We start from the raw sequence: 27,737 nt of genomic DNA, 5'->3' as shown, positions 1-27,737 counted from the left end.
TAGGAGGTCATGCCCCAGGCACCGGGCTACCTTCTTAGAATCGGAGTCTTCCCTTTAAGGACCTGGAATGGGGATGGTGGGGTTTGGGCGTGATGCTGCCTGACAAAGGGCCACCCCTACTCTGGAGGCCCAGTCTTCGTCACCTGGAGGCCGGCTCTTCCTTCCGCCCACCCTCCCCTCCTGGTCTCTGGCGTCACCTCAGCCTTCTTTTAGTTCCGCTTTTTCCCGCCTTTTCGCTCCTCCACAGCTGATTGGCTGCGTTCAAGTCCCGCCCCCGCCCTTTTCCCGCCTACTCGGGAGCTGACACGAGCGGGGGCGTGGCCTCAGCGGACGTTGGGCCGCCCGCCGTTGGCTGGCCGCGCGCGGGAGCCCTGCCCCGCCCCAGTCCTCCCCGGAGTCTCGCGCCCGCTCCGCCCCCTTCCCTTTGAAGCGCGCAGACAAGGAGACACTTCCGCAGCGCATGCGCTGCACTCAAGGCGAGAGAGAAGAAAGGCTGGCAGATTGCGCACGCGCAATTGAGACAGGGCGGTAGGGAAAGATGGACAGCTTTCGATGACCCAGGCTTTGCGCATGCGCTTTACTGCAGTCTGAAGCCGAACCTTGGGAACCCAGGACGCCTTCCTACACATGCGCAGGAGGCTCAATGACAGTCGAGCGTTGGCTAAGGTGAGGGAGAAGGCGGGGGATTGCATGGCCGGGGGAGGGCCGCCCTGCACCCCCTATGTAGCCTTTCCGAGCATCTCCTATGCTCCTAAGATCCACCTGCTGCCTAGACCCCGCAGAAACCCGTTATGCCACTACAGGGTCTTTGGGCCCGAAAAACGCCCCGGGACTCAAGACTTCTGAGCCCTGCCTGGGGCGCGGGCCACATGAGCAGTGTGGGAGGGCACAGGCAAGACGCGCTGCAAGACGGGCAGATGGACTCTGCGCCCTGCCTGGGGTAGGGACGGCCCCTGGAGGTGGAGAGGGTGCGTTTCCTCTAGTTGACCTTTGACTCCTGTCCATTTCCCTCGTTCAGGCTCCAGGGAAAGGGTCTGGCCATGCTGCATGTGACCCGGGGGGTCTGGGGATCCAGGGTCCGAGTATGGTCCCTGTTGCCCACGCTCCTCGGGCCCCCCCGGGCCCTGTCGTCGCTGGCGGCCAAGATGGGGGAGTACCGCAAGATGTGGAACCCCACGGAGCCCCGCGACTGGGCCCAGCAGTACCGCGAGCGGTTCATCCCGTTCTCCAAGGAGCAGCTGCTCCGCCTCCTGACACAGGTACCGCCCGTCCCGGGTCCGAGAGCCTGGGGACAGCGACTCCCGGCAGGCATCGCGGCGGCCCAGCCCTACGTGCCATAGAGGGATGTCCTGGCGCCTCCTGGGAGTTGTAGTTCGCGTCCCCTTTCTACTCCCAGGTGGGCGTGGTGTTGGAATGCAGGGACCTGTGAGATGCTGATGTAGCAGCAATTTCGGACTCTAGCTTGTGCTGGGGGCTGGAACAAGCCCTCTCTGGGGCATGGTTTTTCCCTCTGCAAAATGGGTATAATAATCATCCTCATCATTACTATTACTACTACCTAATAATACTTATTATACTAGCGACGTTGTAATCATAATCATTATCACAGTGTTTGAGCTCTTTACTGTATGGCACAGTGCCAGGCATTTTCCAGGTCTTGTTGAATCATCAGAACAACCCAGTAAGAGAGAGACTACCATGGTCCCTCTTTTACAAATGAGGTGACTGAAACAGGAGAGGAGAGAAAGTGACTTAGTCAAGGCTATGTCGTTGTGGCCCAGGCTAGAACCAAAGTGGTCTGACTCCAGAGCAGGGCAGGGACTGTGGTCTCTCCTGAGGCATTAGGCACCTGCTCCACTGAGAGTCCAGCTCCAGAGCTAAGCTCTTACCCCACTCTCATCATCCTACTTGTCATTATTGAGGATTATCATTCATTCATTTAAAAATTATTTATTGAACACCTCTGTATGTACTAAGGCTTATGCTAGACTTTATCCACAAGCACACACGTAGATATCAACACACACAAATACATGTGTATGTATGTGGACACAGAATTGCTTCACATTCTTAGCATCCATCGCTCTCTGAGAAAGAGGGTGTGATCCTCTGTTGCTGATAAGGGAACAGGCTCAGAGAGGTGAAGACATTCACCTAGGGCACTGAGGTAGGAAGCATAAAGAAGCTGTTAAATATGTGTGTGCTGGAGTCAGACAGGCCTGGATCGGAGTCTCAGCTTCTTTTTATACAAACATTGTGGCCCTCAGGAAGTGACTTCCCCTGAGCCTCAGTTTCCCCTTCTGAAAAATGGGGGTTATAATTCCAACTATCTCCGTATAGCCTCTGGAGGATGATAGACCAATGAGCAGCAGCTGGTACACAATAAGCATTGTGTGAATGTCAGCGAGTGAGTGTCAAAGCGGGAACTTGACCTTCTAGCTCTTTCCACTATCTGTTTTCCGCTATACCGGGCTGGCTCAGTTTCTTGGTCAGTAAGATTGGCTGCGCCCCACCCCAAGCAAAAGAAAATCTTAAAAAGCCCAGATTGTATGGACTGCCAGAGAAAGAAATCCTTCCTGTGAGGAAGGGGAAAGAAGCCTAAAGAGAAGTCTTGCTTCCTGAGGTAACAGGAATTCCACTCCAGTCCTGCAGAGAAGGCAGCTTTGGAGGAGTTTGCGGCCCACGTGGACTTCTGCACCTTGTTCCACTACCACCACATCCTGGCCCGGCTGCAGGTGAGGACCTGGCGCCTTCCTCGGTGTGCCTGTTTGCTTATCCATTCATTCAGTAAAAATCTTCTGAGCCCCTCCTTGGAACCCGGCCCTGCTCTAAGCATGGGGGATGCAGCAGTGAGCAGGACAAATGAAGCCACGTCCTCATGGAGCTGACATTCTGGTTGGGGAGACAATGAATGAATGAATGAATGAATGAATAAAAAATGGGATGACCCAGAACGGTAAGTGCTGTGAAAAACAATGAAGCAGAGTAGCAGGATAGAGAAGGATGACATGAGGGACTGTTTTAGACAGGGTGGTCAAGGAAGGCTTCTCTGAGGAGGTGACAGGTGAGTTAAGACCTGGGTGAAGACAGGGAGAGAGGCTTATAGATGTCTGGTGGCAGGCGGGTGGGGGGGGGCACATTCTAGGCGGAGGGAAAAACAAATGCAAAGGCCCTGAGGTACAGAGAGTTGGAAGAACAGGGAAGGGAGCACTATGCCTGGAGGGCAGTGAGCGAGGGAGAGCAGGCAGGAGATGAAGGCAGAGAGGGGTTGGGGGTAAACTGTTGCCTGGCCCTGTGGGCAGTGGTAAGGACTTTGCTTTGACTTTAGGTGAGCTGGGAGCCACGGGAGGGCTCTGAGCAGAGGAGGGACATGTGCTGATTTAGGTGTTAACAGGCTCCTTCTGGAACAGACTGTCAGAGGCAGGGAGATCTATTCAGAGTCAATTATGTTTGTCCAGGTGAGGGATAATGGCAGCCCCAGCAAGGGTAATAGCGGTGGAAGTGGGGAAAAGTGGTCAGACGCTGGTAATGGTTGGAAGGCATCAGCATTTGGCTATATGAGGCGGGTGGGCAGTGAGGGAAAAGAAGAAGTCAGGGGGTGCCTCCAGCAGTTTGGGCCTGCTCCTCCGGAAGAATGGAGCTGCCATTTACCGAGATGCAGAAGACAGGGCGGGGGCGGGAGGCAGATCTCTGGGGAAGACTCGAGCTCCGTTTTGCACTTAGGAATCTGAGATGCCTATTAGACAGGCAGGTGGAGAGATGGACCCGAATGTGAGCTCCGGAGGTCACGGGAGGGGTCTGGGCTGAGAAACATCCCCTGGGAGCATTTAGATGGTACTAGACGAGAACACCAGGGGGATTAGCTGAGCCCTGGGACGTGCCAGCCTTGAGATCAGGAAGGGGAACTGGAATGGGTGAGGGGGACAGCCAAGGAGCAGCCAGAGAGAGAAGTAGAACCCCAGGGAAGGGTGAGGTTGGCAAGCCACATTCTCCGCGTCCTCCCCCTTCCCCTCCCAGGATCCTGGCTGTGTCAGGGTGGGTCCCTGAGACAGAGCTCGGCCTCAGTGATTTTCTCTACGTGACTCACAGAGCTCAGAAAAGCTGTTATGCTTACAGTAATAGTTTATTACAACAAAAGGATAGCGAACAAAATCAGCTAAGGAGAAAGGCCATGGGACGGGGTCCAGGAGAGGCCAGGCCATCTTCCTGTTGGCTCTCTCAGAGGAGTCTTGAAAGATGACATGTAGTTCTCCCGCCAATAAGGCGTGACAACATGTATGGAGTATTGCCCACCAGGGAAATTCACCTGAGCCCTGGTGTCCAGGATTTTTTTTTTTTAAGATTTTATTTATTTATTTATTAGAGAGCGAGAGAGAGAGAGAGAGAGAGAGAGAGAGAGAGAAACAGCATGAGAGGGGAGAAGGTCAGAGGGAGAAGCAGGCTCCCCACTGAGCCCGGAGCCCAATGCAGGACTCGATCCCAGGACTCCGGGATCATGACCTGAGCCGAAGGCAGTCGCTTAACCAACTGAGCCACCCAGGCGCCCAAGATTTTATTTTTAAGTAATCTCTGCACCCAACGTGAGGCTCGAACTCACAACCCCGAGGTCGAGAATCACATGCTCCACCGACTGAGCCAGCCAGGTGCCCCAACTGGTGTCCAGGATGGTTATTGAGACTCAGCCAGCACTTGGGTGGCTGACCTTAGCTACTCAGTCACCAGGCCCTCCAGGGGTCAGACTGCTACTTCGTGGCCCAAGGGCCCACCATACATCACATCGTTAGCATAGACTAGCTGCTGTGGCCCCAGGTGACAGGGAAACCCAGACACTCTTAGCAGGCAGAACATTTCCAAGGGCTTAGAAGTTATCCCAGGAGCCAAGGCAAGGGCTGGTCCTTTGGAATGTGCAGGGTTTGGACAACCCAGGCCTGCTGAGTTGACCCTTTACTGTACATTGCCACTGCCCTCCGGCATGTCCCCTCTTTGAATAGCAGCAACAACAGCCCCTTGCCACTGAGCGGGCACTCTGGGTCAGGTTCATTGACTCCTTTACTGTGGCATCGAGGGGGCGGCTGCCCTTAGCCCAGTTTGCAGAGGGAGACGCTGAGGCTCTGGGAGGGCCCGGCCGAGCCAGGATTTGCAGCCAGATCCGACTGCCTCTGAGCCCGAGCCTGGGGTACACGAGAGGCAGGGTTTTTAAGAAAAGTTATTTAGGGGGCGCCTGGGTGGCTCAGTCGTTAAGCGTCTGCCTTTGGCTCAGGTCATGATCCCAGGGTCCTGGGATCAAGCCCTGCATCGGGCTCCCTGTTCCGTGGGAATTCTGCTTCTCCCTCTCCCACTCCCCCTGCTTGTGTTCCCTCTCGCTGTGTCTCTCTCTGTCAAATAAATAAAATCTTTAAAAAAAAAAAAAAAAAAGAAAAGTTATTTAGAAAATCATTTTATTTTATAAACATTTAAATATATAGAAACACAGAAAACATATACAGTGAAGACACATATTCCCACCGAGGCAGGAGATTTTAAACTGAGACACTAGGAGGGGAAAGGAAGGGTGGAAGCAGAGGGAGGTGAGACACCGGGGGGGACGCTTTGCTGACGACCTAGGTCCCTTGAGGAAGCCGCCTGGAGCAGGTGAAGAGCTGGCTGCGTTGTTTACTAGCTGCGCCAGCGACCTTGACAGGTGACCTCTCTCTGCACCTCCTTTCCCTTATTCATCATTGAATTCATTCAGTGGGTATGTATGTACGTATTTTAAAGGTTTATTTATTTATTTATTTATTTGAGAGCGAGAAAGCGAGCGGGGGGAGGGGCAGAGGGAGAGAGAATCCCAAGCAGGCTCTACGCTCAGCGCAGAGCCCGACGTGGGGCTCGATCCCACTACCCCCGAGATCATGACCCGAGAGGAAACCAAGAGTCTGACGCGCAACCGACTGAGCCACCCAGGCGCCCCTCAGTAGGTATTTATTTATTTATTTATTTATTTTTAAAGATTTTATTTATTTATCTGAGAGGGAGAATGGGAGACAGAGAGCATGAGAGGGGGAGGATAGAGGGAGAAGCAGACTCCCCACTGAGCAGGGAGCCTGATGTGGGACTCGATCCCGGGACTCCAGGATCATGACCTGAGCTGAAGGCAGTTGCTTAACCAACTGAGCCACCCAGGCGCCCCCTGAGTAGGTATTTATTGAGCACCTACTGTGTCCTCTAGTGGTTCCAGGTCCTGGGACATAGTGGTGAGGATGACAGATGTGTGTCTCTGCCTCGTGGGATCACGTTCTAGTGGGGGAGACAGACTTTCAAGAAGGTAAAGAAGCAGGGGCGCCTGGCTGGCTCAGCCAGTAGAGCATGCAACTTTTGATCTCAGGGTCATGAGTTCAAGCCCCACATCGGGGAGGGAGTTTACTTAAAAAAAAAAAAAAATAGAAGGTAAAGAAGTAAAATGTGTGAAGAGATGCTAAGTACTGAGGGTAATGTTGCCAGAGAAGGAACAGGACACCCAGTTGATTCATTTCCGACTCCTGCCGTAACAAATTACCATAACCTGGGGGGCTTACAACAACAGAAGTTTGTTCCTGCAGAGTTCAGGAGGCCTGAAGTCCAAAATCAAAGTGTGGGTAGGGTTGGTTTTTCCCGGAGGCTCTGTGGGGGGACCATCCCATGCCCCTCCCCTAGCCGATGGTGGCTGCTCTCCTTGGCCTTGCTCGGCTTATAGACACAATAGTCCAATCTCTGTCTCCCGTCTTCAGGTCACCTTTTTCTCTGTGACTCTGCGTGTCCTTTTCTGTCTCTTAGAAGGGACACTCTCATTGGATTTAGGGCCCACCCTAATCCAGGATGATCTCATCCTGGGATTCTTACCTAATTAGACCTGCAAAGACCCTATTTCCAAAGGAGGTCATATTCTGAGGTTCCGAGGAAACACGAATTTTTAGAGGATACTGTGCAACCCTCTACACCCAGTTAAATTTGAATTTCAGATAGCTATGAATAACCTTTTTTTGTAGTATAATTATGTCCTATGTGATACGGTCCTCAAATATTGCATGGGACGTACTTAAACCGAAAAATTGTTAGTTGTTGATCCAGAAATCAAATCTAACTTGGTGTACTGCATTTAATTTTTTTTTTTTTTTTTTTTTTGGCTAAATCTGGTAACCCTAATTAAGAAGAATAAGAAAGCAGGAATGTTCTGCAATTTTTAGGTAGAATAGTCAGGGAAGGCCTCACCGAGGGGGTGACATTTGAGCCGAGACCAGAAGGAGGCAAGAGTGAGCCATGAGGAGATCTTCGGGAACAGTAAGTGCAAAGGCCCTGTGGCAGGAGTGTGCATGGTGTGTAGGAGGAGCAGCAAAGAGGCTGAGTGTGCAATGGGAAGAGGGCTAGAAATGAGGGCAGAGATGGGACTGGGACCCAGATCCTGCAGAACCTCATGGGGACCCAGTGAGGACTTTGCTTTGACTCTGAGTGAGGTGGAAACCACCAGAGGGCTCTGAGCAGAGGGATGGGAGCTGACTTCAATGACAACAGGTGCCCTCTGGCGGCTGCCTGGGGAACAGACGGTTGGGGCTGGAGGAGGGGAGCAGAGAGACCAGTGCCCAGGCCCTGCAACAGTCCAGGGGGGTGAGGGTAGCTCAGACCTGGGGTAAGAGGGGGGTGGGCGGGGGTGGTGGTGAGAAGTGGGCAGATTCTGGATCTATTTTGAATGTGGGGCCATCAGAATTTGCCCATGGGTTCAATGTGTGAGAAATAGAGGAGCTGGATGGACTTGGCCTCTTCTGAGCCGGGTAAGGTGGCGGGAGAAGCAAGGGAGGAGTCTGGGGAGGAGTCTCAGAGCCCCAGTTTGGGAGGTAGTGGGTTTGAGAGGATGCCTGTCAGATGCCCGCCTGGAGGTGTCAAGAGGCCCGTTGGACATCTGCGGGCAGGCATCGAGTGGGCTCTTGGCGTGTAACTCTGGAGCTCAGGAACATCAGCAGCAAATTCAAGCATGTACCTTGCCCTCAGGGAGCTGAACTTGGGTGGTGGGGACAGCTGTGAGTCAGACACTCTCCCCCGATGAGCAGATAAATTCAGACAGTGAACTAACCGGACACAGTTCGTACCAGCAGATAACAAAGGTGACCTTGGTTTCTGTACCGAAGTCCATGTGCAAATTGGTAAAACGTGCCCCTTTCCCTTGCCTGGTGCTGCGTAATATGGTAGCTGCTATCCACATGTGGCTGTTTAAATTTGAGATCATTGAAATTAAATAAAATTTAGAAATTCCGTTCTTCCATTGTATTCACCCCATTTCAAGTGCTCAGTAGCCACCTGTGACCAGTGGTAAGCAATTGGATGGTGCAGATCTAGATGTTTCTATCATTGTAGGCAGTTCTGTTGGATGGTGCTGCTCTACATTCTTTATTTCCATCTGAAAGGGTAACAGGATAAATGTATACGTCTACAGCATCTAAAATGGTATTTATTAGATCTGGCACATTTGTGCAGTATACAATCTGCCCAACCTCACAAGGCGGCTCTGCTCAGCCTAAGGAGCAGAGGAAGACTTTTTGAGAGCGATAAGGGAGCTGGAATATTGTAGAAGAATAGGACTTCAGTAGGGGACAGGGAGGGGGCAAGGAGACTCTCTTGACAGCATGTGCAATGTCCCTGTGCCTGGAGGAACGTAAATCAGTGTGGCTGGTCTACAGAGCCACCAAGGGGGATTGTGGTGTTAGGTCCTCGGAGGCCTTGTAGGACACAGAATGTTCCTATTTCCTGAGGGCAGTAGGAGCCTTGGAATGATTTTAGCAGGAGATCGACATGGTTAGATGTGTAATTCCTGATATACCACTTCCTGGCTGTGTGACCTTAGGCCGTTACTTAACCTCTCTGTGCCTCAGTTCCCACCTCTGTAAATGAGGATAATAATAGTACCATTGTCACATTGTGAGAACAACCTGCTTCAAACAGTCCCTGCTGCATAGTAAGCGCTATATAAATGTGCACTATCATTTATTACTGTTGTTGTTATGGTTTGATAGAATCTTGGCTGCTGTGTAGAAAGCAGATTGTTGGGGGTGGGGCGAGGGGATTTGGGGAGACCATTGCAAAGGCTGTTGGACTCATCCAGGCAGGAGGAGGAGATGGGGGTGTGGACGGGGGCAAAGTGGCGATCCGTTAGGGGATAGAATCAGCAGGATTCATTGTGTGGGGGAAGGGAGCAGCAGGGGTCACCTGTGACATCCAGGGGTCACCTGTGACATCCAGGTTTCTGGCCTGGAGCCCTGGGTGGAGGTGGATGGGAGGTGCCCAGAAGAGAATTTGGCTCGCAGCAGATGCCTGATGAATGCAGATTTCTCTCTCCTCTGGCTCTGAGCTTCCCTCCCCCTCAAACTGCGGCTCAGTCCTGGCAGTGGAATTTCTCAAGGTCACTCTGTGAGTCCGAGAACTTGGCCTGTGGGACCTGAAGGGCTTCTGGCACAGGCCCCAGTGTTGGGCTGGAGTCCTGTCCTTGGGCAGCACACCCCTAGCCCTGGGAGTTGGTTCAGAAGGGGATCTGCTGGGGCTCGGCTGTCCTGGCTGTCCTGTCTCCCTGCTCCATGGTGTCCACGGCCCTGGGCCTTCCCACCTCCAAACTTCTGCCAAGGGCGTTCTTCCCACTTGGAGTACCTCTTTCCTTCCACTAATTCAAAATTGCACCTGGCCTAGACAAGTTGTTCCTTAGGGCCTCCTGTCCTGAGAGACACGGAGGGTCGGGCTTGTTCATGGCGTGTCTTCTGAACTAGTGATCCCCCCATGAGGCTCGCTGTATAGTCTGGGACAAGTCACATGTCATCCTGAAACCAGCAAAGAGGCTAGGCACCCAGAAACTCCCTCCCTCATTCATTCATTGAGTCAACTTTTTTCTTTTTTTTTTGTGGGCAAGGGGGCGGGGGAGTGGTGGGTGCCTAAGATGAGCCAGGCAGAGCAGAGGCCAGTTTGTGGTGACCTTGGAGGTGGTGGACCACTTCTGGTACTTATGCCAATTGCAGCCGGGAGCTACCCCGGGGGTGGGGGGAGGGGGCAGAGGGTACGGGATCTGTTTCTAGTCTAAATAAGCTCTTTGCGGCAGTTTCATGGAGAGCGGTTTGGAAGTGGCAAGAGAAGAAGCAAGGAGAACAGAAGCCCAATGCAGTTGTTGAGGTCGGATGAGAAGGTGGCCGTGGAGACGGGGGTGGGGCGGGGATGGATTCAAGGGCGACTCAAAGGTCTAGCCAGTGAACTTGCTAAAGGATTGGAGAGGGGGTGCGAAGAGAAGGAAGCGATCAAGGATGCCTCGGAGATTTCTTTTTTTTTTTTTTTTGCCTCGGAGATTTCTGATCAGAGCATCTGATGAATCAGGTGGTGCTGTTTCCTTTAGGGAGAAGGCTCGCTGAGGGGGAAGGGAGAAGAAATGAGGCATTCTCCTCGGACCGTGTTAGATGTGAGATCCCGTTTCCAATGGGAGGTGTCGAAGAGATCATTGAATATGAGAGGTTGTGGGGGGAAGAGGTCTGGGAGGAGAAACCCAAAATTTATCGGAAGATGGGGGCGGGAGGATGTGACCTGTGGTTTGACTTGCTGCATTTGAGGTGACCGACATCCCAAGAGAAATGTCAACTGGAGAGTTTGCGTTAGTCAGTATAAAGGCTTAGCTGCTGTAACAAGCAGACCCGACGACCCGATGGTTTAAAGGAAGTGGAAGATTGTTTCTCTCCCACTTAACGGTCCAGTGGTAAGTGGGCCAGAGTTCCGCATGAGGTTATTCTAGGACCCAGGGTCCTTTCATCGTGTTGCTGTGGCATTCCTTAGAACACTGTCTCCATCTCTGTGTGGTCAAAACTAAGCCGGGCGCAAAGCAGTGTTTTCAGCTGGCAGAGGAAGGAAAAGAGTGGAGATGCAGGGGAGCAAGAAGCAAGGGGGAAATTGGACCTTCTGCAGCCTTTCTGCTCACGTTCTATGGATGAAATGTGTCTTCTGGCCACACCTAGCCTCCAGAGAGGCTGGGAAACGTATTATCTCTGTGCATCCCCGCGTCCACCTTCCCCTCCGTTACTGGGGACAGATACTATGCCCCGGAACTGGGTATCAGATCTGGAACCTGGAGGACGGGTCCGGGCTAGAGATGTGAAGTTACCCAGAGATACACAGAGATTCACAGAGCGGTGTTGTTTAAAGGCATGGGAAAAACGAGGTTACTTAAGGTGAGAGAGAAGGGGAGAGGGCCCAACACAAGCCCTGGGGCACCCCGTCACCTAAGGGGTGGGCCAGTGACAATCCCTCATGCTGTGCCCTAGACCATTTTTCTTCTCTCTGACTCTCTTCTCAGGCCTTGTATGACCCCATCAACCCCGACAGGGAGACCCTCGACCAGCCTTCGCTTACGGACCCCCAGCGTCTGTCCAATGAGCAGGAGGTGCTTCGGGCCCTGGAGCCCCTGCTGGCCCAGGCCAACTTCTCCCCGCTCTCAGAGGACACTCTGGCCTACGCTCTGGTTGTCCATCACCCTCAGGATGAGGTCCAGGTGCCTGTCTTCCAGGGGAGAACTGAAACTCCCAGGAGGCTTTGAGGCAGGGATGGAGCCTTCGGGAGGCAGAGGCTGCTGGGAGTTGTCCTGAACACAGGGCATGAGTCCACGTAGTGTTTTTGGTGAATTAGAATGAGGCACCTCTTTCCCAGTCCCTGCACTGCCATCTGTTGGAAAAGTATCATAATATACGGATCTTCCTATAGGACTAGAGTCTTTATCACCATTTGCCAGAAAACTGTAATAATAAATAACACAAAATGCTCATTCCTAAAGTCAATAAAATTAAAATTAAAATACTAAAATCTTTCAAAGTCCCCCATCTTATAGTGATTTTTAAGATATACTTTTTTTCCAAAGTCATATTTTATTGTCTGAAATTGGGATATGACTTATAAGTGGTGGTGTGGCATAGTTTTAACTGACAATATAATTCTTTTTTAGTTGCTTCATAAAATAATGGAATATCCAATTGACAATCATACTATGATATATAAATGTATCAAAGTAACATGTTGTGTACCTTAAGCTTACAGTGTGCTACATGTCATATTTATTCAATTAAAAAATAATAGACTATCTTAAAATCAGTGACATCGTAGATTCTCAGAAATGTGGTAATAAAAATGACTATGAGGTAAATGGTGCCATCTTAGATAGTATGCCCTTGTGCAGTATACAACATGAGCAGCTGTACATGGCCATCCTGTCTAGACCCATCCTGGGTGATAATAAGCCTGGGAGAGGGGTGGAAATCACTGAGGGGAGGGACATCTAATTCTAGTAGCCTATGTTCTCACCCTAGCCCATGCTCAGCTGCCTCTGCTTCCTTTGTTCCCCTTGTCAGGTGACAATAAATTTGGATAAGTATATCTACATGCAGTTCTGGGCCCTGGGCCAGCGAGTCGGGCAGATGCCCCTTAAGTCCAGCGTGGGCTCCAAACGTGGCTTCTTCATCAAGTCGTCCCCCGCAGAGAGGTGAGGCGGCCCTTGTTCCCCAGCTGCAGCGAGAGGGAGCAAGGTTAGAGTCGAGAGGGGACTGACAGGTCAGTGTCTGGATTCGGGTGTCGGGACCTGGGGGGGAAGTCAAGAAAGGGGTGGGGAGATCATCCAAATGCTGCCTTCTTCCCAAGGGAAAATAAGAACTACAGTGCCCAGGGGAAGAGGAAGTGTCGGGACACGTCCACATTTTCCAAACGAGGACGGCTAAGGCTCAGAAAGAGAAGGCCACATTCTGAAAAAATGGCACAGCCAGAATTCTGGTGAACATTATATTTTTAACAGAGGCTACTCTAATACAGAGCAGGGTCAGGAGAGCCAGATCTCTTGGGCCTGTAAATTACCCAGTCTTTCTGGAAATCAGTTAATCAAATATGGTCATGAATCCAAAAAATCCGAACCAAAATAAAAAACCCAAAGGCAAAAAAAAAAAACCAACCCAAAACCAAAACCAAACAGAACAAAAAGCCCTCATATCCCTATATACCCCTCAGTAAGTCCACTTCCAGGAATCTATTCCAAGGAGATATTTATACTTGCAGACTGTGTGTTTAATTATCTGTCTCTCACGCTGGACTGTAAGCTCCACAAAGGCAGTGACTGACTCATTTTGCTGCCTCTCCAGAGCTTAATAGCGCTCCCTGGCACCTCGCAGACACTCGAAATGAGAAGTAGAATTTGACTTTGAAAAACAGCTCACGAAAAGATTGGTATTCCGCTCCCATTCAGCAAGTGCCTAAAGCCAGAAGCCACATCTATGTGCCCCATGACAGGAGATTACGTTATTTAACTGACGCCCTGTTGCTGGACACTGGGCTTCTTTCTTTCCTTTTTTTTTTTTTTTTTTTAAATATTTTTATTTATTTATTGAGAGAGAGAGAATGAGAGAGAGCATGAGACGGAGGAGGGTCAGAGGGAGAAGCAGACTCCCTGCTGAGCAGGGAGTCCGATGTGGGACTCGATCCAGGGACTCCAGGATCATGACCTGAGCCGAAGGCAGTCGCTTAACCAACTGAGCCACCCAGGCGCCCCAACTGGGCTTCTTCCTGAGTTTCCTCCCGCCCCCGTTAAGTAGCCTTTACAGTGAGTGTGTGACTCCAGAGGTAGAGAGTGTCCCCAGGGCCGGAGGGGGTCCCCGGGAACGGTCCTCACCGCCCTGCCCCCCTCTGTCTGGCAGGAGGTACTTTAAGCGGGTGGTACTGGCAGCCCGAACCAAGCGGGGGCACCTGGTGCTGAAGAGCTTCAAGGACACGCCACTGGAGGGCCTGGAGCAGCTGCTGCCCGAGCTGAAGGTGCGCACGTCCACCACGCAGCGCGCCCTGCTCAATTTCACGCTTTTCGTCTCGGGCATGGTGTTCTTCGTCAACGTGGGCATGGTGGTGCTGTCAGACCTCAAGATGGCCACCTCCCTGCTGTTGCTCCTGTTTGCTATGTTCATGGGCCTCCGGGCCTCCAAGGTGAGTGGACTGCCCCCAGTGTGCTTGGGGGTCCCTGCTTCTGGGTGTTCAGCCGGAAGCTCAGGCCACCCTGTATTTTTGCTTCTTTCATGCATTGTTCCTGCCTTGTGCTGTCCTTCCCTCCTTTACCTTGTCATTCCCACTTTCCCTCCCTCCTCCCCTCCCTTCTCTACCTTATGTCCTCAACGCAACCTTGGGCAGCTTTCTTAATCTCTCGGCGCTTCGGTTTCCTCACCTGGAAAACGGAGACAGGAGCGAGACCTGCCTTGTAGGGGTGTCCTGAGGATCACAGGCGGGATGCCATGAAAAGCAGTGGGCACAGGGCCCGGTAGACAGTAGGCGCTCCATGCGTGTTCACAGCCCGTCACTGGGTGCCTGTTTTAGAGGCATTTTAGTGATGTGGGCAAGTTGTTTTAGAACCAGACTGCCTGGGTTTGAATCTAGCTCTTCCATCCCCTCGCTGGGGGACCTTGAACAGGCTGCTTAACCTCTCTGTGCTTATGTTTCCACATCTGGAGAGTGGGGATGACAAGAACCTGATTCATAGGGTTGTTGTGGGGACCGAATGCATGAACAGAGCCTGACATATCGTACAAAACGTACCATATGAGAGTTAGCCATTACTGTTACTATTATTATTACTAAGGAGGCTGTTGTTCTCTGACTCTGGGCTTTCTCTTCCTGATGGGCTGTCATTATCGCCAGAGAAGCTGTTTTATAAATGCGGCCTCCTGAGCTCCAGCCCAAATGGACTGAATTGGAAACTCTGGGACTGGGGCCAAGGAAACTGTATTTTTAACACCCTCCCTTCCTGATTCTGCTACATGTGAACGCACGGCTGCCTCATACAGTTGCGCGGGTTAGTCACCATCCAAGGATTCGAGGCTGAGGGGACGGGTGAGGGCTGGAAGCGAACTTGTGCCATGTGTGCCGAGTCGAGGTTGAGTCAGCCCAGAGGGGCTGCCTTTTACCGATTCGCCCCAGGGCTGACCCTGGCCCCAGGAGTGTGGACTGGTGTGTGACGTCCGTCCGTTGTACTTGATCATTCACTCGCTGGTTCATTGGTTTTCAAGCCGTTTACAGCCATCCCAGCGGGGTCTTAGGAGGACTGGTAATAAATTGCACAGATAATAGCCACGCTGGGCTGGCTGAGAGGGGGTGAAGGGCTGGGGGTGGGGATAGCCACTCCTGCGGAGGACTAGGGGTCAGGCGGGATTTAAGGGAAGCTTTGAAAGGGGGAGGATTGAACCCGGTGGGAAAGGGGCTGAGGGAGCACAGCTTGGGGGCTCTCACAGGGCTGGAGTCCGGGGTACAGGGTGGAGAAGTGAGGCCCCAGAGGGTGGCAGGGGACTTGAATGCCAGAATAGGGGCTTTATCCACAGGGCAGCAGGCAGTTGCCATGGCAGAGTGTCACAGGGAGTGCGGCCACCACTGGGGCGGGGGGGAAGCTGTGAGACCAGTGGCAGGGAGGCTGGTGAGGGGTGTCCACTGCTCTGGGGGGGGCACCCAGAGTCCCAGCCCTCGGTGGACCATCCGTCCCACCTGCCTGAGGCCCCAGGGGGCTGTGGAGCCTCTCGGGCTCTCCAGGGGCCAGGTTAAAACCCAGGTCCCTAGTTAATTTAGTGCATCCCCGTTAAATGTTTTCCCATGCTCCGGGCTAAGCTCCAATCCTTAAGTGTGGGCCCTCTGAGCCTCCCTCCAGCTGCCCCTCCCTGCACACTCTTGTCCCCTCCTGTGTGTCAGTCACTCCTAGATATCCGTCTCTGGTGCAGGCTCCTCTCCCAGAGTCCAAACCCCTGGCCCTGCCTGCTCCCTGGATGTGCCCAAGCCCTTCCCACACTTATGCACCGCATCCCACTGAGCTCAGGATCCTTCTTCCCCAAACCCCCTTCTAAGGACTGGTCTCAGATCAGATACCTGGGAGCTGATTTTGCTGCAGTGTGCACATCCCTCTTTCTTCCCCCCAAAAGAGCTCATCCATTTCTGTGGTTTCCACGGGCAGCTGTCTGTCATCTCTTAGATCCGGTGCTCCACGCTCAGCCTGGAGCTGGCCGACTCCGGAACAGCCCCCTGGTGGGCCCGTTGCACTCCGCTCCAGCAGTGGCTCCCCACACCTGCTCCTCGTTGTGGTTCTCCATCTGTAGAGGGCCCTGTCCCCCCCCAGTCACTGGCTAGACCCCTGGAGATGGCCCTTGCCCTGCCCCCAGTCTGTCAATCCCCAGACTGTCCTTCCTGCCCCGCTTCTGTGCGATCTTGTTCCCTCTGCACTGGCCCTAGCCCAGGTCTTCCCAGCCTCCCCAGTCGGTCTCATCCCAGCCCTCCAGCCCATCCCCAGGGGCCTCAGAGCTGGCCTTGCTCCTTACTCACAGCCTGGCCCCAGAAACCCTGTTGCCCCAGCCTCATCCAACACAGTCTTATGCTTCAGCTCCACCAAAACATATTGCTGGCACCCCTTCCTGCTCCCCACTCTGCTGCTTCCCTTCACTCCTCTCCCCTTTGCAGCTGCTGTTCCCTCTGACCAAGATGTCCTTTCGCCCCTGTTGGGCTGGCCATCCCCAGCTCACCCCTCACCCTCAGCTCAGAGGCTCCAGGAAACCTTCCCAGCCTTCTCAGGCCTGGGTGGTGCCCCTGTGGGCTGCCGTCATACCCTGGCCCAGCACGGAGCAGGCCTGGGGTGGTTGAGAAGCAAGCATCCCGGGGATGCTTCAGGGCCGGTCCTGCCGTGGAGGGAGAGGTGTGGCGCACACGGACAGACTGTCGCTTGCCTAACGGAGGTCGCAGTGGCCACTGCAGGAGCCTGACGACCCAGTTGCTCATCTGTGGGACACTATGTCCACTCCAAACCTTGAGGATAAGGCAGTGAGTGTTTTCTAAGAACAGACCAGGGGTGACTTGGCTTGTTCTGAGGCCCAGAGGCCCGAGAGAGAGAGAGGGCAGCTCAGGGTAATGTTCAGGGTAAACTGGCTCATTAACACAGGCTGCATTCAGAGAGGAGGAGCAGGAGGTGAGCGGGAGAAATCTTCAGGGGCCAAGCCATGCAGGGCCTTGGCGTCAGGCCAGGGAGAATGGACTCTCTGAGGGCACTGGGGAGCCATGGCAGGGCTGTGAGTGAGGGAGGAGCAGGGTCAGCTCTGGGGCTGTGTGGGGACAGACCAGAAGGGGCAGGTGCAGGTGGGAGGAGGCCACGCATGGGGCAGGTTGCAGAGGAGGAGACAGGGCCCAGAGAGGGCAGGAGGACAGGGCTAGGGACCGACAGACTGCTGAGGTGGGAGCGAGGATGCTGCCAGGGGTCTGGCCTGGGACTGGGCAGATGGCAAGGCCACCCCAGATCTGGAGCACAAGAGAGGGGGACCTGGTAGGCTGGGAGGTGGGGTGAGGGGCCGCGGTGAGTGTTAAAGGGAACACCCAGCTGTTGTGTCCTCTCCAGGGAGAGAGGTCTGGCCTCCTCCGCGTGCCACCGAGCATGACCAGCCCACTCAATATCTGAGAATTCGGTGGCATAAGCTTGGCAGAAACAGACAGAAAACCCAAGGTGTGTTTCATCCCAGACGGTCCCTAACACATGCAGTTCCCACATCTCGCCTCCCACCGACGAGATGGCGATTGGTTCCAGTGCAGGGACAGACACTGACCATGCGGGGCCTGTAGCAGGGGAGAGCACAGTCACAACCGTGTCGTCGGTCCTGGGCAGGTCGTTTGAGCGATTTCCACGGCTCTGCTGACTTCAGAGGCGTTTCACCTCAGGTCCCGGTGTAAGTTGGGCAGACAGTACGTGCCTTTTTTTTTTTTAAAGATTTTATTTATTTATTTGACAGAGAGAGAGACAGCGAGAGAGGGAACACAAGCAGGGGGAGTGGGAGAGGGAGAGGCAGGCTTCCCGCGGAGCAGGGAGCCCGATGCAGGGCTCGATCCCAGGACCCTGGGATCATGACCTGAGCCGAAGGCAGACGCTTAATGACTGAGCCACCCAGGCACCCCAGTACGTGCCTTTTAAAGACAGCACCCAGCCTGGGGTTCAGTCAAATATTCCGTAGTAGCTAATGTCCAAATGCCTGTTATGGGCCTGGCACAGTGCCAAGTGTCTCATAAAGCTCATGTTGATTTCCAGACCTTTTCCTGTCATCTACCTCATTTCACTGATAGTGCCGCCGGAGGACTTAGGTCTTAGCCCAGGGCTCATAGCTGGTAGGGGGCAGAGTTGGGACTGCCCCCAGGCCTGCCGGCTACAGGACCCAGCAGGCTTGAACTCATTTTGTGGATGAAGGGAGCAATCGGAGTGGAGGTTTTTAGTGTGAGCCCCCGAGGGCACCGGTGGTCTCTCCTTTCCCTCCTTAGGGACACCAAGGATGGGAAAAGGGGTCCAGCGGAGGAGGGGGCAAAGGGTGGGGAAGGGGGCCGCCCATTAATAGACAGCTGGGCCCCAGACTTGCCCCTCCCTCCATTCTCCTTCCCTCAAAGAGGCTTGAAGTATTTGTTTTCTGTTAACACTTCTCTTGACAATTTAACCTTTGAAACCTTTTTATTATGGCAAAGTTCAAGCAAATGCGGGAATAGAACAGCATCATGAGCTCCCGCGCCGCCAGCCTCCGGCGTCTATAATTATCCACAGTCAATCCGGGTTTCAGCTAAAGACCCCCTGCTCTCCCACCGCTGGGTTATTTTGAAGCAAATCCTAAACATACCGTCTGGAAATACTTTAGTAGGTATCTAAAAGATAAGGACTTACAAAAAAAAAAAAAGATCATCGTCACAGAAAGTTCCAAGGCTAAAAGCTCAAATCGTCCGGAAATCCTTGAACAAATCTATTAATACGTGGCTCAGATAGGCAAACCAGTGAGGCAGTTGCTGAAAGCTGTCGGCGTCGGAGTCGCTGGGGCGAGAGCGTGTGTGTGTGTGTGTGTGTGTGTGTGAGCGTGTGTGTGAGCGTGTGCGTGTGCGTGAGCGTGTGTGTGTGTGTGTGTGTTAGAAATACAAATACCCGGGCTCCGGTCCTGGGCACCTGAACCCAGGAGGCCTGGGGAGAGCCCGGGAGCCCGTGGGAAGGACCATCCCAGGGTTGAGTGACTGGGGGCGGAGTGTATATGGGTGGGAGCGTGGCCCCCTGCCCCCGCCCTTCCCCGTCGCCCGGCTGAGCCCGCGGCGCTGTCCCACCTGCAGATGTTCGGACAGCGGCGCAGCGTGCAGGCTCTGGAGCTGGCGCACATGCTCTACTATCGCAGCACTTCCAACAACTCGGAGCTGCTCAGCGCCTTGGCCCTGCGCGCGCAGGACGAACATGCCAAGGAAGCTCTGCTGGCGCACAGCTTCCTGGCCCGGCTGCCCCCCGGTGCGCGCGGCCAGCAGGAAGGTAGGACTCGAGCCCGCACCCGGTGGTGGGTGGCCCTGCCCTGAGGACCGCCCCCGCCACGCCCCCCGCCACGCCCCCTGCCCTTTGAGGCTCTGCCCCCATACCATCGCAGCCCAGTGGTGACGTGGCCCCACCTGGAACAGACTCCATCGAGACACCCCCCCCACACTGCAGGCCCAGCACTCCCAGCTCCCACTGGTGAATCTGGCCAATTTCCGGGGTGACCTCGGCCCTCAGCAGATGGGACCCCCACCCCCTCCCCTGAACCCAGCTTCCGATCCTGATGGACCTGGTCCCTCCCTGGGGTGACCTCCCTGTCCTGACCTCATCCTGAATAAGGGTCTTGGATCATCAGACTCCTGGTGTGGCACGCCCTCCTTTGCTCCCAACTTCCCTAGCGCTCCTTCCAAAAGAGACTCTTGTCCCCTCCCGATGTGTGCCTCAGGTTGTCTCCTTTCCAACAGGAACCTCCCTGACTTGTCCCTATATGAGAGCCACAGAACTGGACCCTCCTAGGCCTTGTCCCACTTACTTGCTAGCCTCAACCGAACGCCTAGGCTTCTCCCAAACCCAGACCCCTCATGTTCCTTGCCCTGTGCCCTCCCTGCTGTCCCTTCCCGGTCCTTCCAGGTCCCAGTCACCTCCTCACAACGCCTACTTCTCTCCCTGCAGAGACCTCCCAGTGGCTCCAATCGGAGGTAGAGCACTGGCTCTTGGCCCAGTCAGGCTGTGACGTGGCCTTCAATGGAACTCGGGCCCTGGCCCACCTGCAAGCCCTGACCCCCAGCATCGGGATGTTCCCACCCCCGGGCATCCCCAAACTGGACCCGTTGCCCACAGTCATTCCCGAGACCCCCCAGCCCGCACCCAGCAGTAACAAGCCCTGAGCGAAACCTCAGCCCAGCCTAGCCTCGCTCAGCCACCTGGGGAGGCACTAAGCCCCGCCTCCTCCACGATAAGCTGTCAATCAAAGCTACTATGCTTCGCCCCTCTCTTAACTTCCACTCACCCACAGGCAATCACTTCCGTTACAGTCTATTCTTAAACAAAGCTAGCAATTGAGGCAGCCTACAGTTGCTAGGCAACCCCCTGGACAGCCAATCAAAGCTTTTTGGCTCGGCTTCTAGGCCATCCCTTAGTCCCACCCCCACCGTAAACATCCAAACATGGCTTGGCTGAGGAGGAGTGTCAGCCAATCACAGCTGTTCAGTGTTACAAACCACTAGGCACAGGGGTTAAACTGTGCCCTCCCGAGGCCATAGATCACTGTCTTTTTAGCCCACTCCGGGCAAAATGCTCAACACGTTCACCAAGGCGGAGCCCCCGTCCACAGCCAATGGGAGCCGGCTAGCCCAGCTCTCTGGCCAACTGCCGATGACAGCTGCTGGGCACTTATCAACCTTAGGCTGCCAGTTGTCGCCGCACAGAAGCAACCAATCAATTTCTAAAGGAAACCCGATCTTTCTATCAATTGCCGCTGCTCCTCAGGCAGACTATCTGGTCAACCGCTGATCAGCTGGTCCAGGCTAAAGGGGTTGGGAGCCTTATGTCAGGCAGAAAACCGTGGGTCAGGAGCAATCAGAGACCATCCTCACTCCAAGACTCATTTCCACTCAGGCCCCCAACAACCTCAGGTGCCTTCCCTGCCCAGGTCCCTCACCCTTTCTGCAGAAACTACCTCGGTCTGGATCTTTCTTCCACCAGTGGCCTGTGCAATATTTATTGGTCTGTCAGTTTCACCCCTATCCCCTCTCCCAAAGGAATAAATCATGTTTAATAAATCTGGATGCGTGGGATAGCTGCAGGGGTTGAAGAGAAGGAAAGCATCAGAATCCTGTAAAGAAGAGACTCGATCTCGGGGGGCCGGGGGGGGGGGAATGCATTTGGGTGGGGCCTAGGCAGAGAAAGCCCTGGTCCTAGGGAGAGACTGGGTTCGCAGTTGGTGAAATAGACTGGCTGCGGGTAACAGAAGAGGATCTTAGAGAAGAACCTGGCTCCTGAGGAGAGGCCCTGGTTCCCCAAAGACTGGGTCTTACGAACAGGGAAGATAGGACAGTCATGGGCGGTTGTGCAAATTGTTCACTGCACAAACCCACACAGCCAAGGCACGGGCGGATGTAAAATCCAGCCATCTCCCCGCCCCCCACATGTGTCCTGGTGGGGCTGGGTAAGCCTGGAGGGGGGGTGGGGGATGGCATCTAATTTTTGCTAAGGTGTCATATGGGCTAGCGGCAGAATTGGGTGGAGGAGGGGAAAGAAGAGGGGCTGGGTCCTAATGACGGAGGTGTCTGAGTTTCAAGAGGGAAACAGAAAAGTCTTCCCAGAGGTGGGCGGGGGGCGGGGTGGGGTGGTGGCGGCGGAGACCAACAATCTAGAACAACACACACCCTGCCTGGTTGAGAGAAAGACACCCTTGTACACGGAAAAAGAGGACAGGAAACCCACATGCCTGGTCCTTCCCCACAAGTGCCTAGAGGTCTAGACTCGGGGGGAATCCTGAGACAGGAGGGCTCAGGGCCTCAGGTCTGTGAAAGGGGAAAGGCAGCTGGGACCCCGGCTTCCTGTGTCTTGGTTTAGAAGGGACTGGGGGCCTGGAGCTGGACATTCTGAAGGCTGCTGCTGGAGGGGCTGTCCCAGGTTCAGGAAAGATCAGGCACGAGCAGCCTGGGTCCTTGGAGGAGGCAAGGAGGAAGGAAGGAGGCAAAGGCGGAGCAGGCGGTTAAACGGTTTTATTTTCTGGAGGAGGCCGGGGGCGGGGGCTTTGGGGCTGAGACGGAGGGGCCGGGCACCGGCAGAGGCGGCAGGGCGACGCGGGGCCCTCACTCCCGCTTCCGCAGGTGGATGTAGATGACGCCGCTGGCCAGGGCGAGGGGGAAGGCCACCCAAGCCAGGGCGAAGCAGTAACCGAAGCTGCCCCCCGGCGGGCGTTCCGCCAGGATCTCCTCGGCGTGAATGGCGTAGATCAGCGCCCCGGTAAACACCGCCACGCCTGCGGGGAGACGGGGACCAGGTGTCACGCAGTACCGGCAAGAAGACTGCATTTCCCAACAACCCACGGGGCAAAGAAGCCGCGGGAAAGCCAGGGCTCCGCACCGCTGCCTTCTGGGAGTTGTGGTTCGCTCCCTCAGAGCTCTGGAAGGAAGCTACCGCATGCTGTCCTTGGGCAATTTAGTTAATCTAACTGGGTGCCCTTTACTCATCCATAAAATGGGAGATACTATCCATCCATCCATTCATCCATCCATCCACTCATCCCTTCAAGGAATATCTTTTAGTGCCTTTCTGCGAGCCAAGCAGGAAAATAATGAATTAAAACGAGAAGGATTTTATAGGAACCTAAGAAGAGAATATTCCAGAAACTGAGGACTATGATAACTTAGTTCTCTGCACCTGAAGTCAAAAAGTTTTAAGGTATATAAACACCCTGAGGTGTCTGATACACAGTAGGTCCACCAGAAACAGAAGCTGGCTGCTATTATAAAATCACTACTATTATGATTCAGAGTTCTCTCCTGGAGTATTACTTAGCCAACTATCTCCGCACCCCCTTCCCTGGGATCTAAATTATTTACTCACACCACTGTTCCCAGCCCCGGCTCCTTGAAGCTCTAAGTGTCAGCTTCGACATGACTCAGAGACGCACACCACAAACCACTGAATCAGTGAAAAGTACAACTCTCTGTAAGTCCCCAGGCAGAGGGGTAGCCTATGGAGGCACTTCAGGTGGTCCTTGGGCTGTTAATAATTGTTTTCTTTGACCAGATGTCCATTCTCGGGGCCCCCAGCACCCGGACAGTCCCCCTCCCTTCCCTTCAATTCCCCGGGGCCCGTGCTCACTGGTGCAAAGCTGGCACAGGCCAGTGGCATAGAAGAGCCCGCCTCGCCGCATGGTGTAGAGCTGGAACATGAACAGGATGAAGGACAGGCAGCAGAGGATGAGGGAAAGCACCATGAGGACCTGAACCGCCTTCAGCCAGCCTGCAATAAGGAGGAGATAGAGGTGGAAGTCACAGTAGGTCCAGAGTTCCAGCTCCACCGGCTTGCTCATCGTTCACTGCCTCCACCCCATTTAGAGCCATACAACTTTGGATGCTTAGGAGTATCACTTACATTGACCTTGATTCCTATAACGTTGTTAAATTCCCTTATCAGTTCTAGAAGCTATTTTCAAGATTCCTTAGGATTTTCTCCATGAACATGTCCTCTGGGAATAGAGACATTTTTACTTTTTCCTCTGCCCTCTTTATACCTTTTATTTCTTTTTCTTGTCCTGTTGCATTCGCTTCCTCCAGTACAACACTGAACGGAAGTGGTGAGAACAGAAGTTCTTGCTTTACTCTTAGGGGAAAAGCATTTAATCTTTCATTTTCTTTCACTTAGAAATTTAGAAGGATACAGCTCTTATCCTTTATAACTCAGATGAAACAGCACCGTAACCCCCCAGCCTTGTTCAGGACCTTGGAAGGATTTAGCCCCACCCCTTTAGAACCTTAATGTGGTCCTGCTTCAACCCCTTGGAACTTGGACAAATTGGTCCTGGACATCCATTCCGAACACCAGTCCCATCTCCTTAGAACTTTGAAAACATAATCCTACCTTCTCAGAATCTTGGGAGCTTTCTCCGCATTCCTCAAACCTATAGCATGTGGCCTCCACTCTTTCTGAATCATAAAGGACGGGGGCTTTTAGTCCATCCTCTCTAGAACATGAGCATATTGCCCCCTACCATCCAGATAAGAGGGTCATAATCAGCCCCACTCACTCAGCATTGGGGCCCAGACCTGCCCACTCAAACTTTGAGGGGTTCCCTAGTTCTTGGTCCTGTGAAGAGACCTGGGGTGACCTCTCCCCTTGCAGACTGGTCCCCTATCCCCCTCACCATTCTCGCTGACGTTACTGCAGGCCCACGTTTTGTTGTCATTGTTCCACGTGCAGTCATACCAGAGATTCAGGGACTCCTTCCCGGGGAGGGTCCACCAGGACTGGGATGGACCGAGAAAGAAACAAAGGCAGGGTTAGGAAAGGAAAGTGGGCGGCGTCAGGGAGATTGTGGGAAGGGTGAGGAAAAGGGTGAGGTGCTGGAAGGCATTGACCTGGGGAAGGCACGGATTTAGTAAGAAGGGGTGGGAGCAGTCAGGGGAAAGGGCAGGGTAGAGGGAGGCAGAACTCAGAAGGGTAGATGCTAGGGAAAAGGGGTGGGGCCCGAGTGACTTTAGAAGAGGGGCGTGGCAGGAGTCTACAGGACAAGATGCCCCGCTGCCGCCAGAGTAGGCTTACCTTGTCCAAAGTGGCCACAAAAAGCAGGATGAGAATGAGGATGTGAAGGGCAGAGACCACCAGCAGGAGGAGAGACATGGCTGCGGTGGAAGCCTGGGCTGGGGGGGGGGGGTGTCAGGAGGTGGTTGTTTCAAGAGGTTGGCACAGGGGTGGGTGAGATGCTTCAATCCTGGTGGAGAAGGGGGCTGAGTCCAGACATCCTGGGGAGTGCCGGGGGCCGTGACTCCTGAGTCTGAGCGGGGAGGAGGCTGGGGGCCCGGACTCCTGAATTCTCCAGGGGTTGGAGCAAGCCAGGGATGGACTCTTGGGTCCAGGAAGGAGGAGGACTAGCAGTGTGGCCTCCCGTCTCCTCAAAGTCCTGGTCCTGGGCACATATGGGCCAGGATATGAAAATTCAAGCTGATACCCCTCCAGAGTCATCAGAAGCTGGGGGCTTCCCCCAGAGACGGGCATCCTTGATTCACCCCCCTCCTCTCCTGGGGTGGGGAGGAGGGGGACCCAGTGAGTCATCCAGTGACTCATCCCATGCCCCTGCCTCCAAGAATCAGGGAAACCCCAGTCTCTGGCTCTGCCCACGAGGTCCCCACCCCACCCTGTTGCCAGACTGGTGCCTGCTGGACATCTTGTGGGAAAAATGGGCGAGATCCATGCTGGGGGTGGGAGGTTGGGGTTGGCAGGGGGAGGCTTGACAAGAAGGACCCAGCCTCCCAGGACCCTTCAGTGTCCAGAAAGGGGGTGCCTGTAGTCCCCCAGATGTGGGGTGTTCTCTGGCAAAGCCCTGATCTCAGGGTCCTCAGGAGGGAGTGGACAGCCATGGGGAAAAACTAAAGGAAGTTTACCAGTGGAGGGCTCTGCTAAGAACCCCGAATCCTTGCCGGGCCCCACCCCTTCCCGAATCTCCACCCCAAGTGCTAAGAGATCACTTCTTAAATTACAGTGATTTCCATGGGGTCTGAGAGTGGGGGCGTCTCTCCAGGCCTGGGGGTGTCCTTCCCAAACTGCTGCACTCCCAAGTAAATAAAGAAATCCCGGTCCGAATAACGGACTGGAAACTTACCGAGAGCGGCAGAAAAAGTCAGAGTTGGAGTCTCGTCCCTTGCTGGGGCCTCCGCGCCCCGCCCTTCTCCTCCCTCCTTTCACCCTCTCGAGGCCCCCGCCTCTCTCACCGCCTTCCTCCCTCCTCCCTCGCTCTCCCCTCTGGCTCTCTCCCTCCTTCTCCCCTCCAATCGGGAACTCTCTCTCTTTCTCTCTCCCTCCTTTCTTCCCTCTCTCTCCAGTCCTCACTGCCTATACCTCCTTCTTTCTCTCTCTTCTCTCTCTCCTGGTTTTTCTCTCTGCTCCTCTCAATATATACTGACCCTTTTATACCCACTCCCACCGCACCCAGCTGAGATCTGCGCCAGAGGGAGGGACTAGGCACTGGGTTCCTCATTCTCTGGGCTCCCACCCATTGCCCCCAGACAGGCATCTTCTGGGGCTCCCTCCCAGCGTTGAGATGAGAAGTCCTTGAAGCCCAGGAAGTCAGGGTGGGGCAAGCATCGAGGAGAGGGAGGGCCCGATTCTCAGGCCTCCAGACTGGGTCTTGTCCCGGGGCCGGATGTCTGCTTTCCCTGATGGGGCTTAGAACTGGATCCTTCGAGGAACAGGGGTCTGGGGGAGCAGGCCAGATTCCTGCTGCGTGGAGTGGGTTGAGAGCTGGGGTGGGGGGGCGAAGACGGCCCCACGGTGGGGGTCAGGGGATGGAAAATGGGAACACGTGAAATTCTGGAAGAGGGCAGGGGGCGGAAGTTGATGTCAGTGCCATTATTTCCTGCCTCAACTGATTATTTCAACTCTCTGAGCCTCGTTTTCCTCATCTGTGACATGGGTACAGTAATACTAATAATACTGACAATATACTAATAGTGGTAGTCCCATTTCAGATACTTAACTCTAAATGAATAAGGTGGGGCGCCCGGGTGGCTCAGCCGGTTAAGCGTCTGCCTTCGGCTCAGGTCATGATCCCAGGGTCCTGGGATCAAGCCCTGCATCGGGCTCCCTGCTCAGTGGAGAGTCTGCTTCTCTCTCTGCCCCTCCCTCCTGCTCTGCTCTATCTCTCGCTCTCAAATAAATAAATAAATAAAGACGATCCCAGGGTCCTGGGATCGAGCCCCATATCGGGCTCCCTGCTCAGCGGAGAGCCTGCTTCTCCCTCTCCCACTGCTGTTCCCCCTGCTTATGTGCTCTCTCTCTCTGTCATATAAATAAATAAAATCTTTAAAAAAATGAATAAGGTAATACCGTTACACTAACGCAGCCACACGTTCATTCCTTTCTTCATCAAACATTTATTGAACATCTATTATGAAACGGGAGGTCATAATAAAGAAAACAGACGCCTGCTGTTATCATGGAGCTTACTTTCCTGGTAGAGGCAGGCAGACCATAAAGAGAAAACCTACCAATGAAGTTGATAAATTTCAGATGGATTGCTAAGTGCTTTGCAGGAAATAAAATAGAGTGGAGGTGATAAAGATGTGTGGGAGGAAGCTACTTTAAACAAGGTGATCAGACAAGGGCTCTGTGGGGAGGTGACATCTGAGCTGAGACCTGAGGACAGGAGTCATTTCAGTGCTGGAGGAAGAGGAAATGCGAGGCTGGAGGCAAGAACAAGCTCAGGTTGTTTGGAGAGCACACAGAAGGACCAGTGTGGCTGGAATAGCTGGAGGGAGTGGTAGGAAGGGAAATCAAAGAGGGCCCTTGAAGACTACGGGAGGAGTTTGGATTTTATTCTACAGGCAGTGAGAAGCCACTGGAGGGTTTTAAACAGAAGTGCAGTACCAGGGACTTAATGTTCACTATTATTATTACTATTATTATTATTACTTATTGTTGAGTTATTGAATCAGAGTGGAATGTGATTACTATACACCTGGGTCTCTTGGAAGGTTTGGGTGCTGGTAAAAAGTGAGGGACAGGGGACCAGGTGTCTGGGGTCCTGATATGGAATTGAGAGTTGGAGGACTGAAATCCTAGGTTCTTGCAGGGGAAGGAAACTGGACGATGGGATTATCTTGATGGGGCCAGAGCTAGGGGGCAGGAGAGTGGTTGGTCATCTCAGCTCCCTGAAGGGGTGAGGGATAGGCAGTTCGGT

General features: G+C 53.8%; 2 protein-coding genes across 5 annotated transcripts; one reads left to right on the top strand and one right to left on the bottom strand.

The window, feature by feature from the left end:
• Positions 1 to 533: 533 nt before the first annotated feature.
• TMEM143 (transmembrane protein 143) lies at positions 534 to 21,108 on the top strand. Of its 2 annotated transcripts, XM_036099654.2 has the most exons (8): positions 534 to 666; positions 1,019 to 1,259; positions 2,631 to 2,735; positions 11,327 to 11,521; positions 12,372 to 12,502; positions 13,701 to 13,980; positions 19,138 to 19,327; positions 20,000 to 21,108. In XM_036099654.2, the coding sequence occupies exons 1-8, from the start codon at positions 644 to 646 to the stop codon at positions 20,212 to 20,214; spliced, it is 1,380 nt and encodes a 459-aa protein (XP_035955547.1). In that variant the 5' UTR covers positions 534 to 643; the 3' UTR covers positions 20,215 to 21,108. The 2 variants fall into 2 exon arrangements, with proteins under 2 accessions (XP_035955547.1, XP_035955552.1); XM_036099659.2 differs by lacking the exon at positions 2,631 to 2,735.
• A 933-nt stretch (positions 21,109 to 22,041) lies between these two features.
• Positions 22,042 to 26,097, bottom strand: EMP3 (epithelial membrane protein 3 (MAM blood group)). 3 transcript variants are annotated; one of them, XM_036099671.2, is made up of 5 exons: positions 25,662 to 26,097; positions 24,605 to 24,804; positions 24,207 to 24,309; positions 23,165 to 23,305; positions 22,042 to 22,316 (listed from the first exon to the last, which is right to left on the bottom strand). In XM_036099671.2, exons 2-5 carry the CDS (start codon positions 24,680 to 24,682, stop codon positions 22,147 to 22,149), a joined length of 492 nt encoding a protein of 163 aa, XP_035955564.1. In that variant the 5' UTR covers positions 24,683 to 24,804; positions 25,662 to 26,097; the 3' UTR covers positions 22,042 to 22,146. The 3 variants fall into 3 exon arrangements, with proteins under 3 accessions (XP_035955564.1, XP_035955581.1, XP_035955570.1); XM_036099688.2 differs by having other exon boundaries at positions 24,605 to 24,773; XM_036099677.2 differs by having other exon boundaries at positions 24,605 to 24,702.
• Positions 26,098 to 27,737: the final 1,640 nt, after the last annotated feature.

Source organism: Halichoerus grypus, chromosome 15, assembly GCF_964656455.1.
Source record: "Halichoerus grypus chromosome 15, mHalGry1.hap1.1, whole genome shotgun sequence".
Taxonomy (NCBI): Eukaryota; Metazoa; Chordata; class Mammalia; order Carnivora; family Phocidae; genus Halichoerus; species Halichoerus grypus.
Note: the sequence above shows the minus strand (reverse complement) of the source record. Positions and strands in the feature narration are given on the sequence as shown.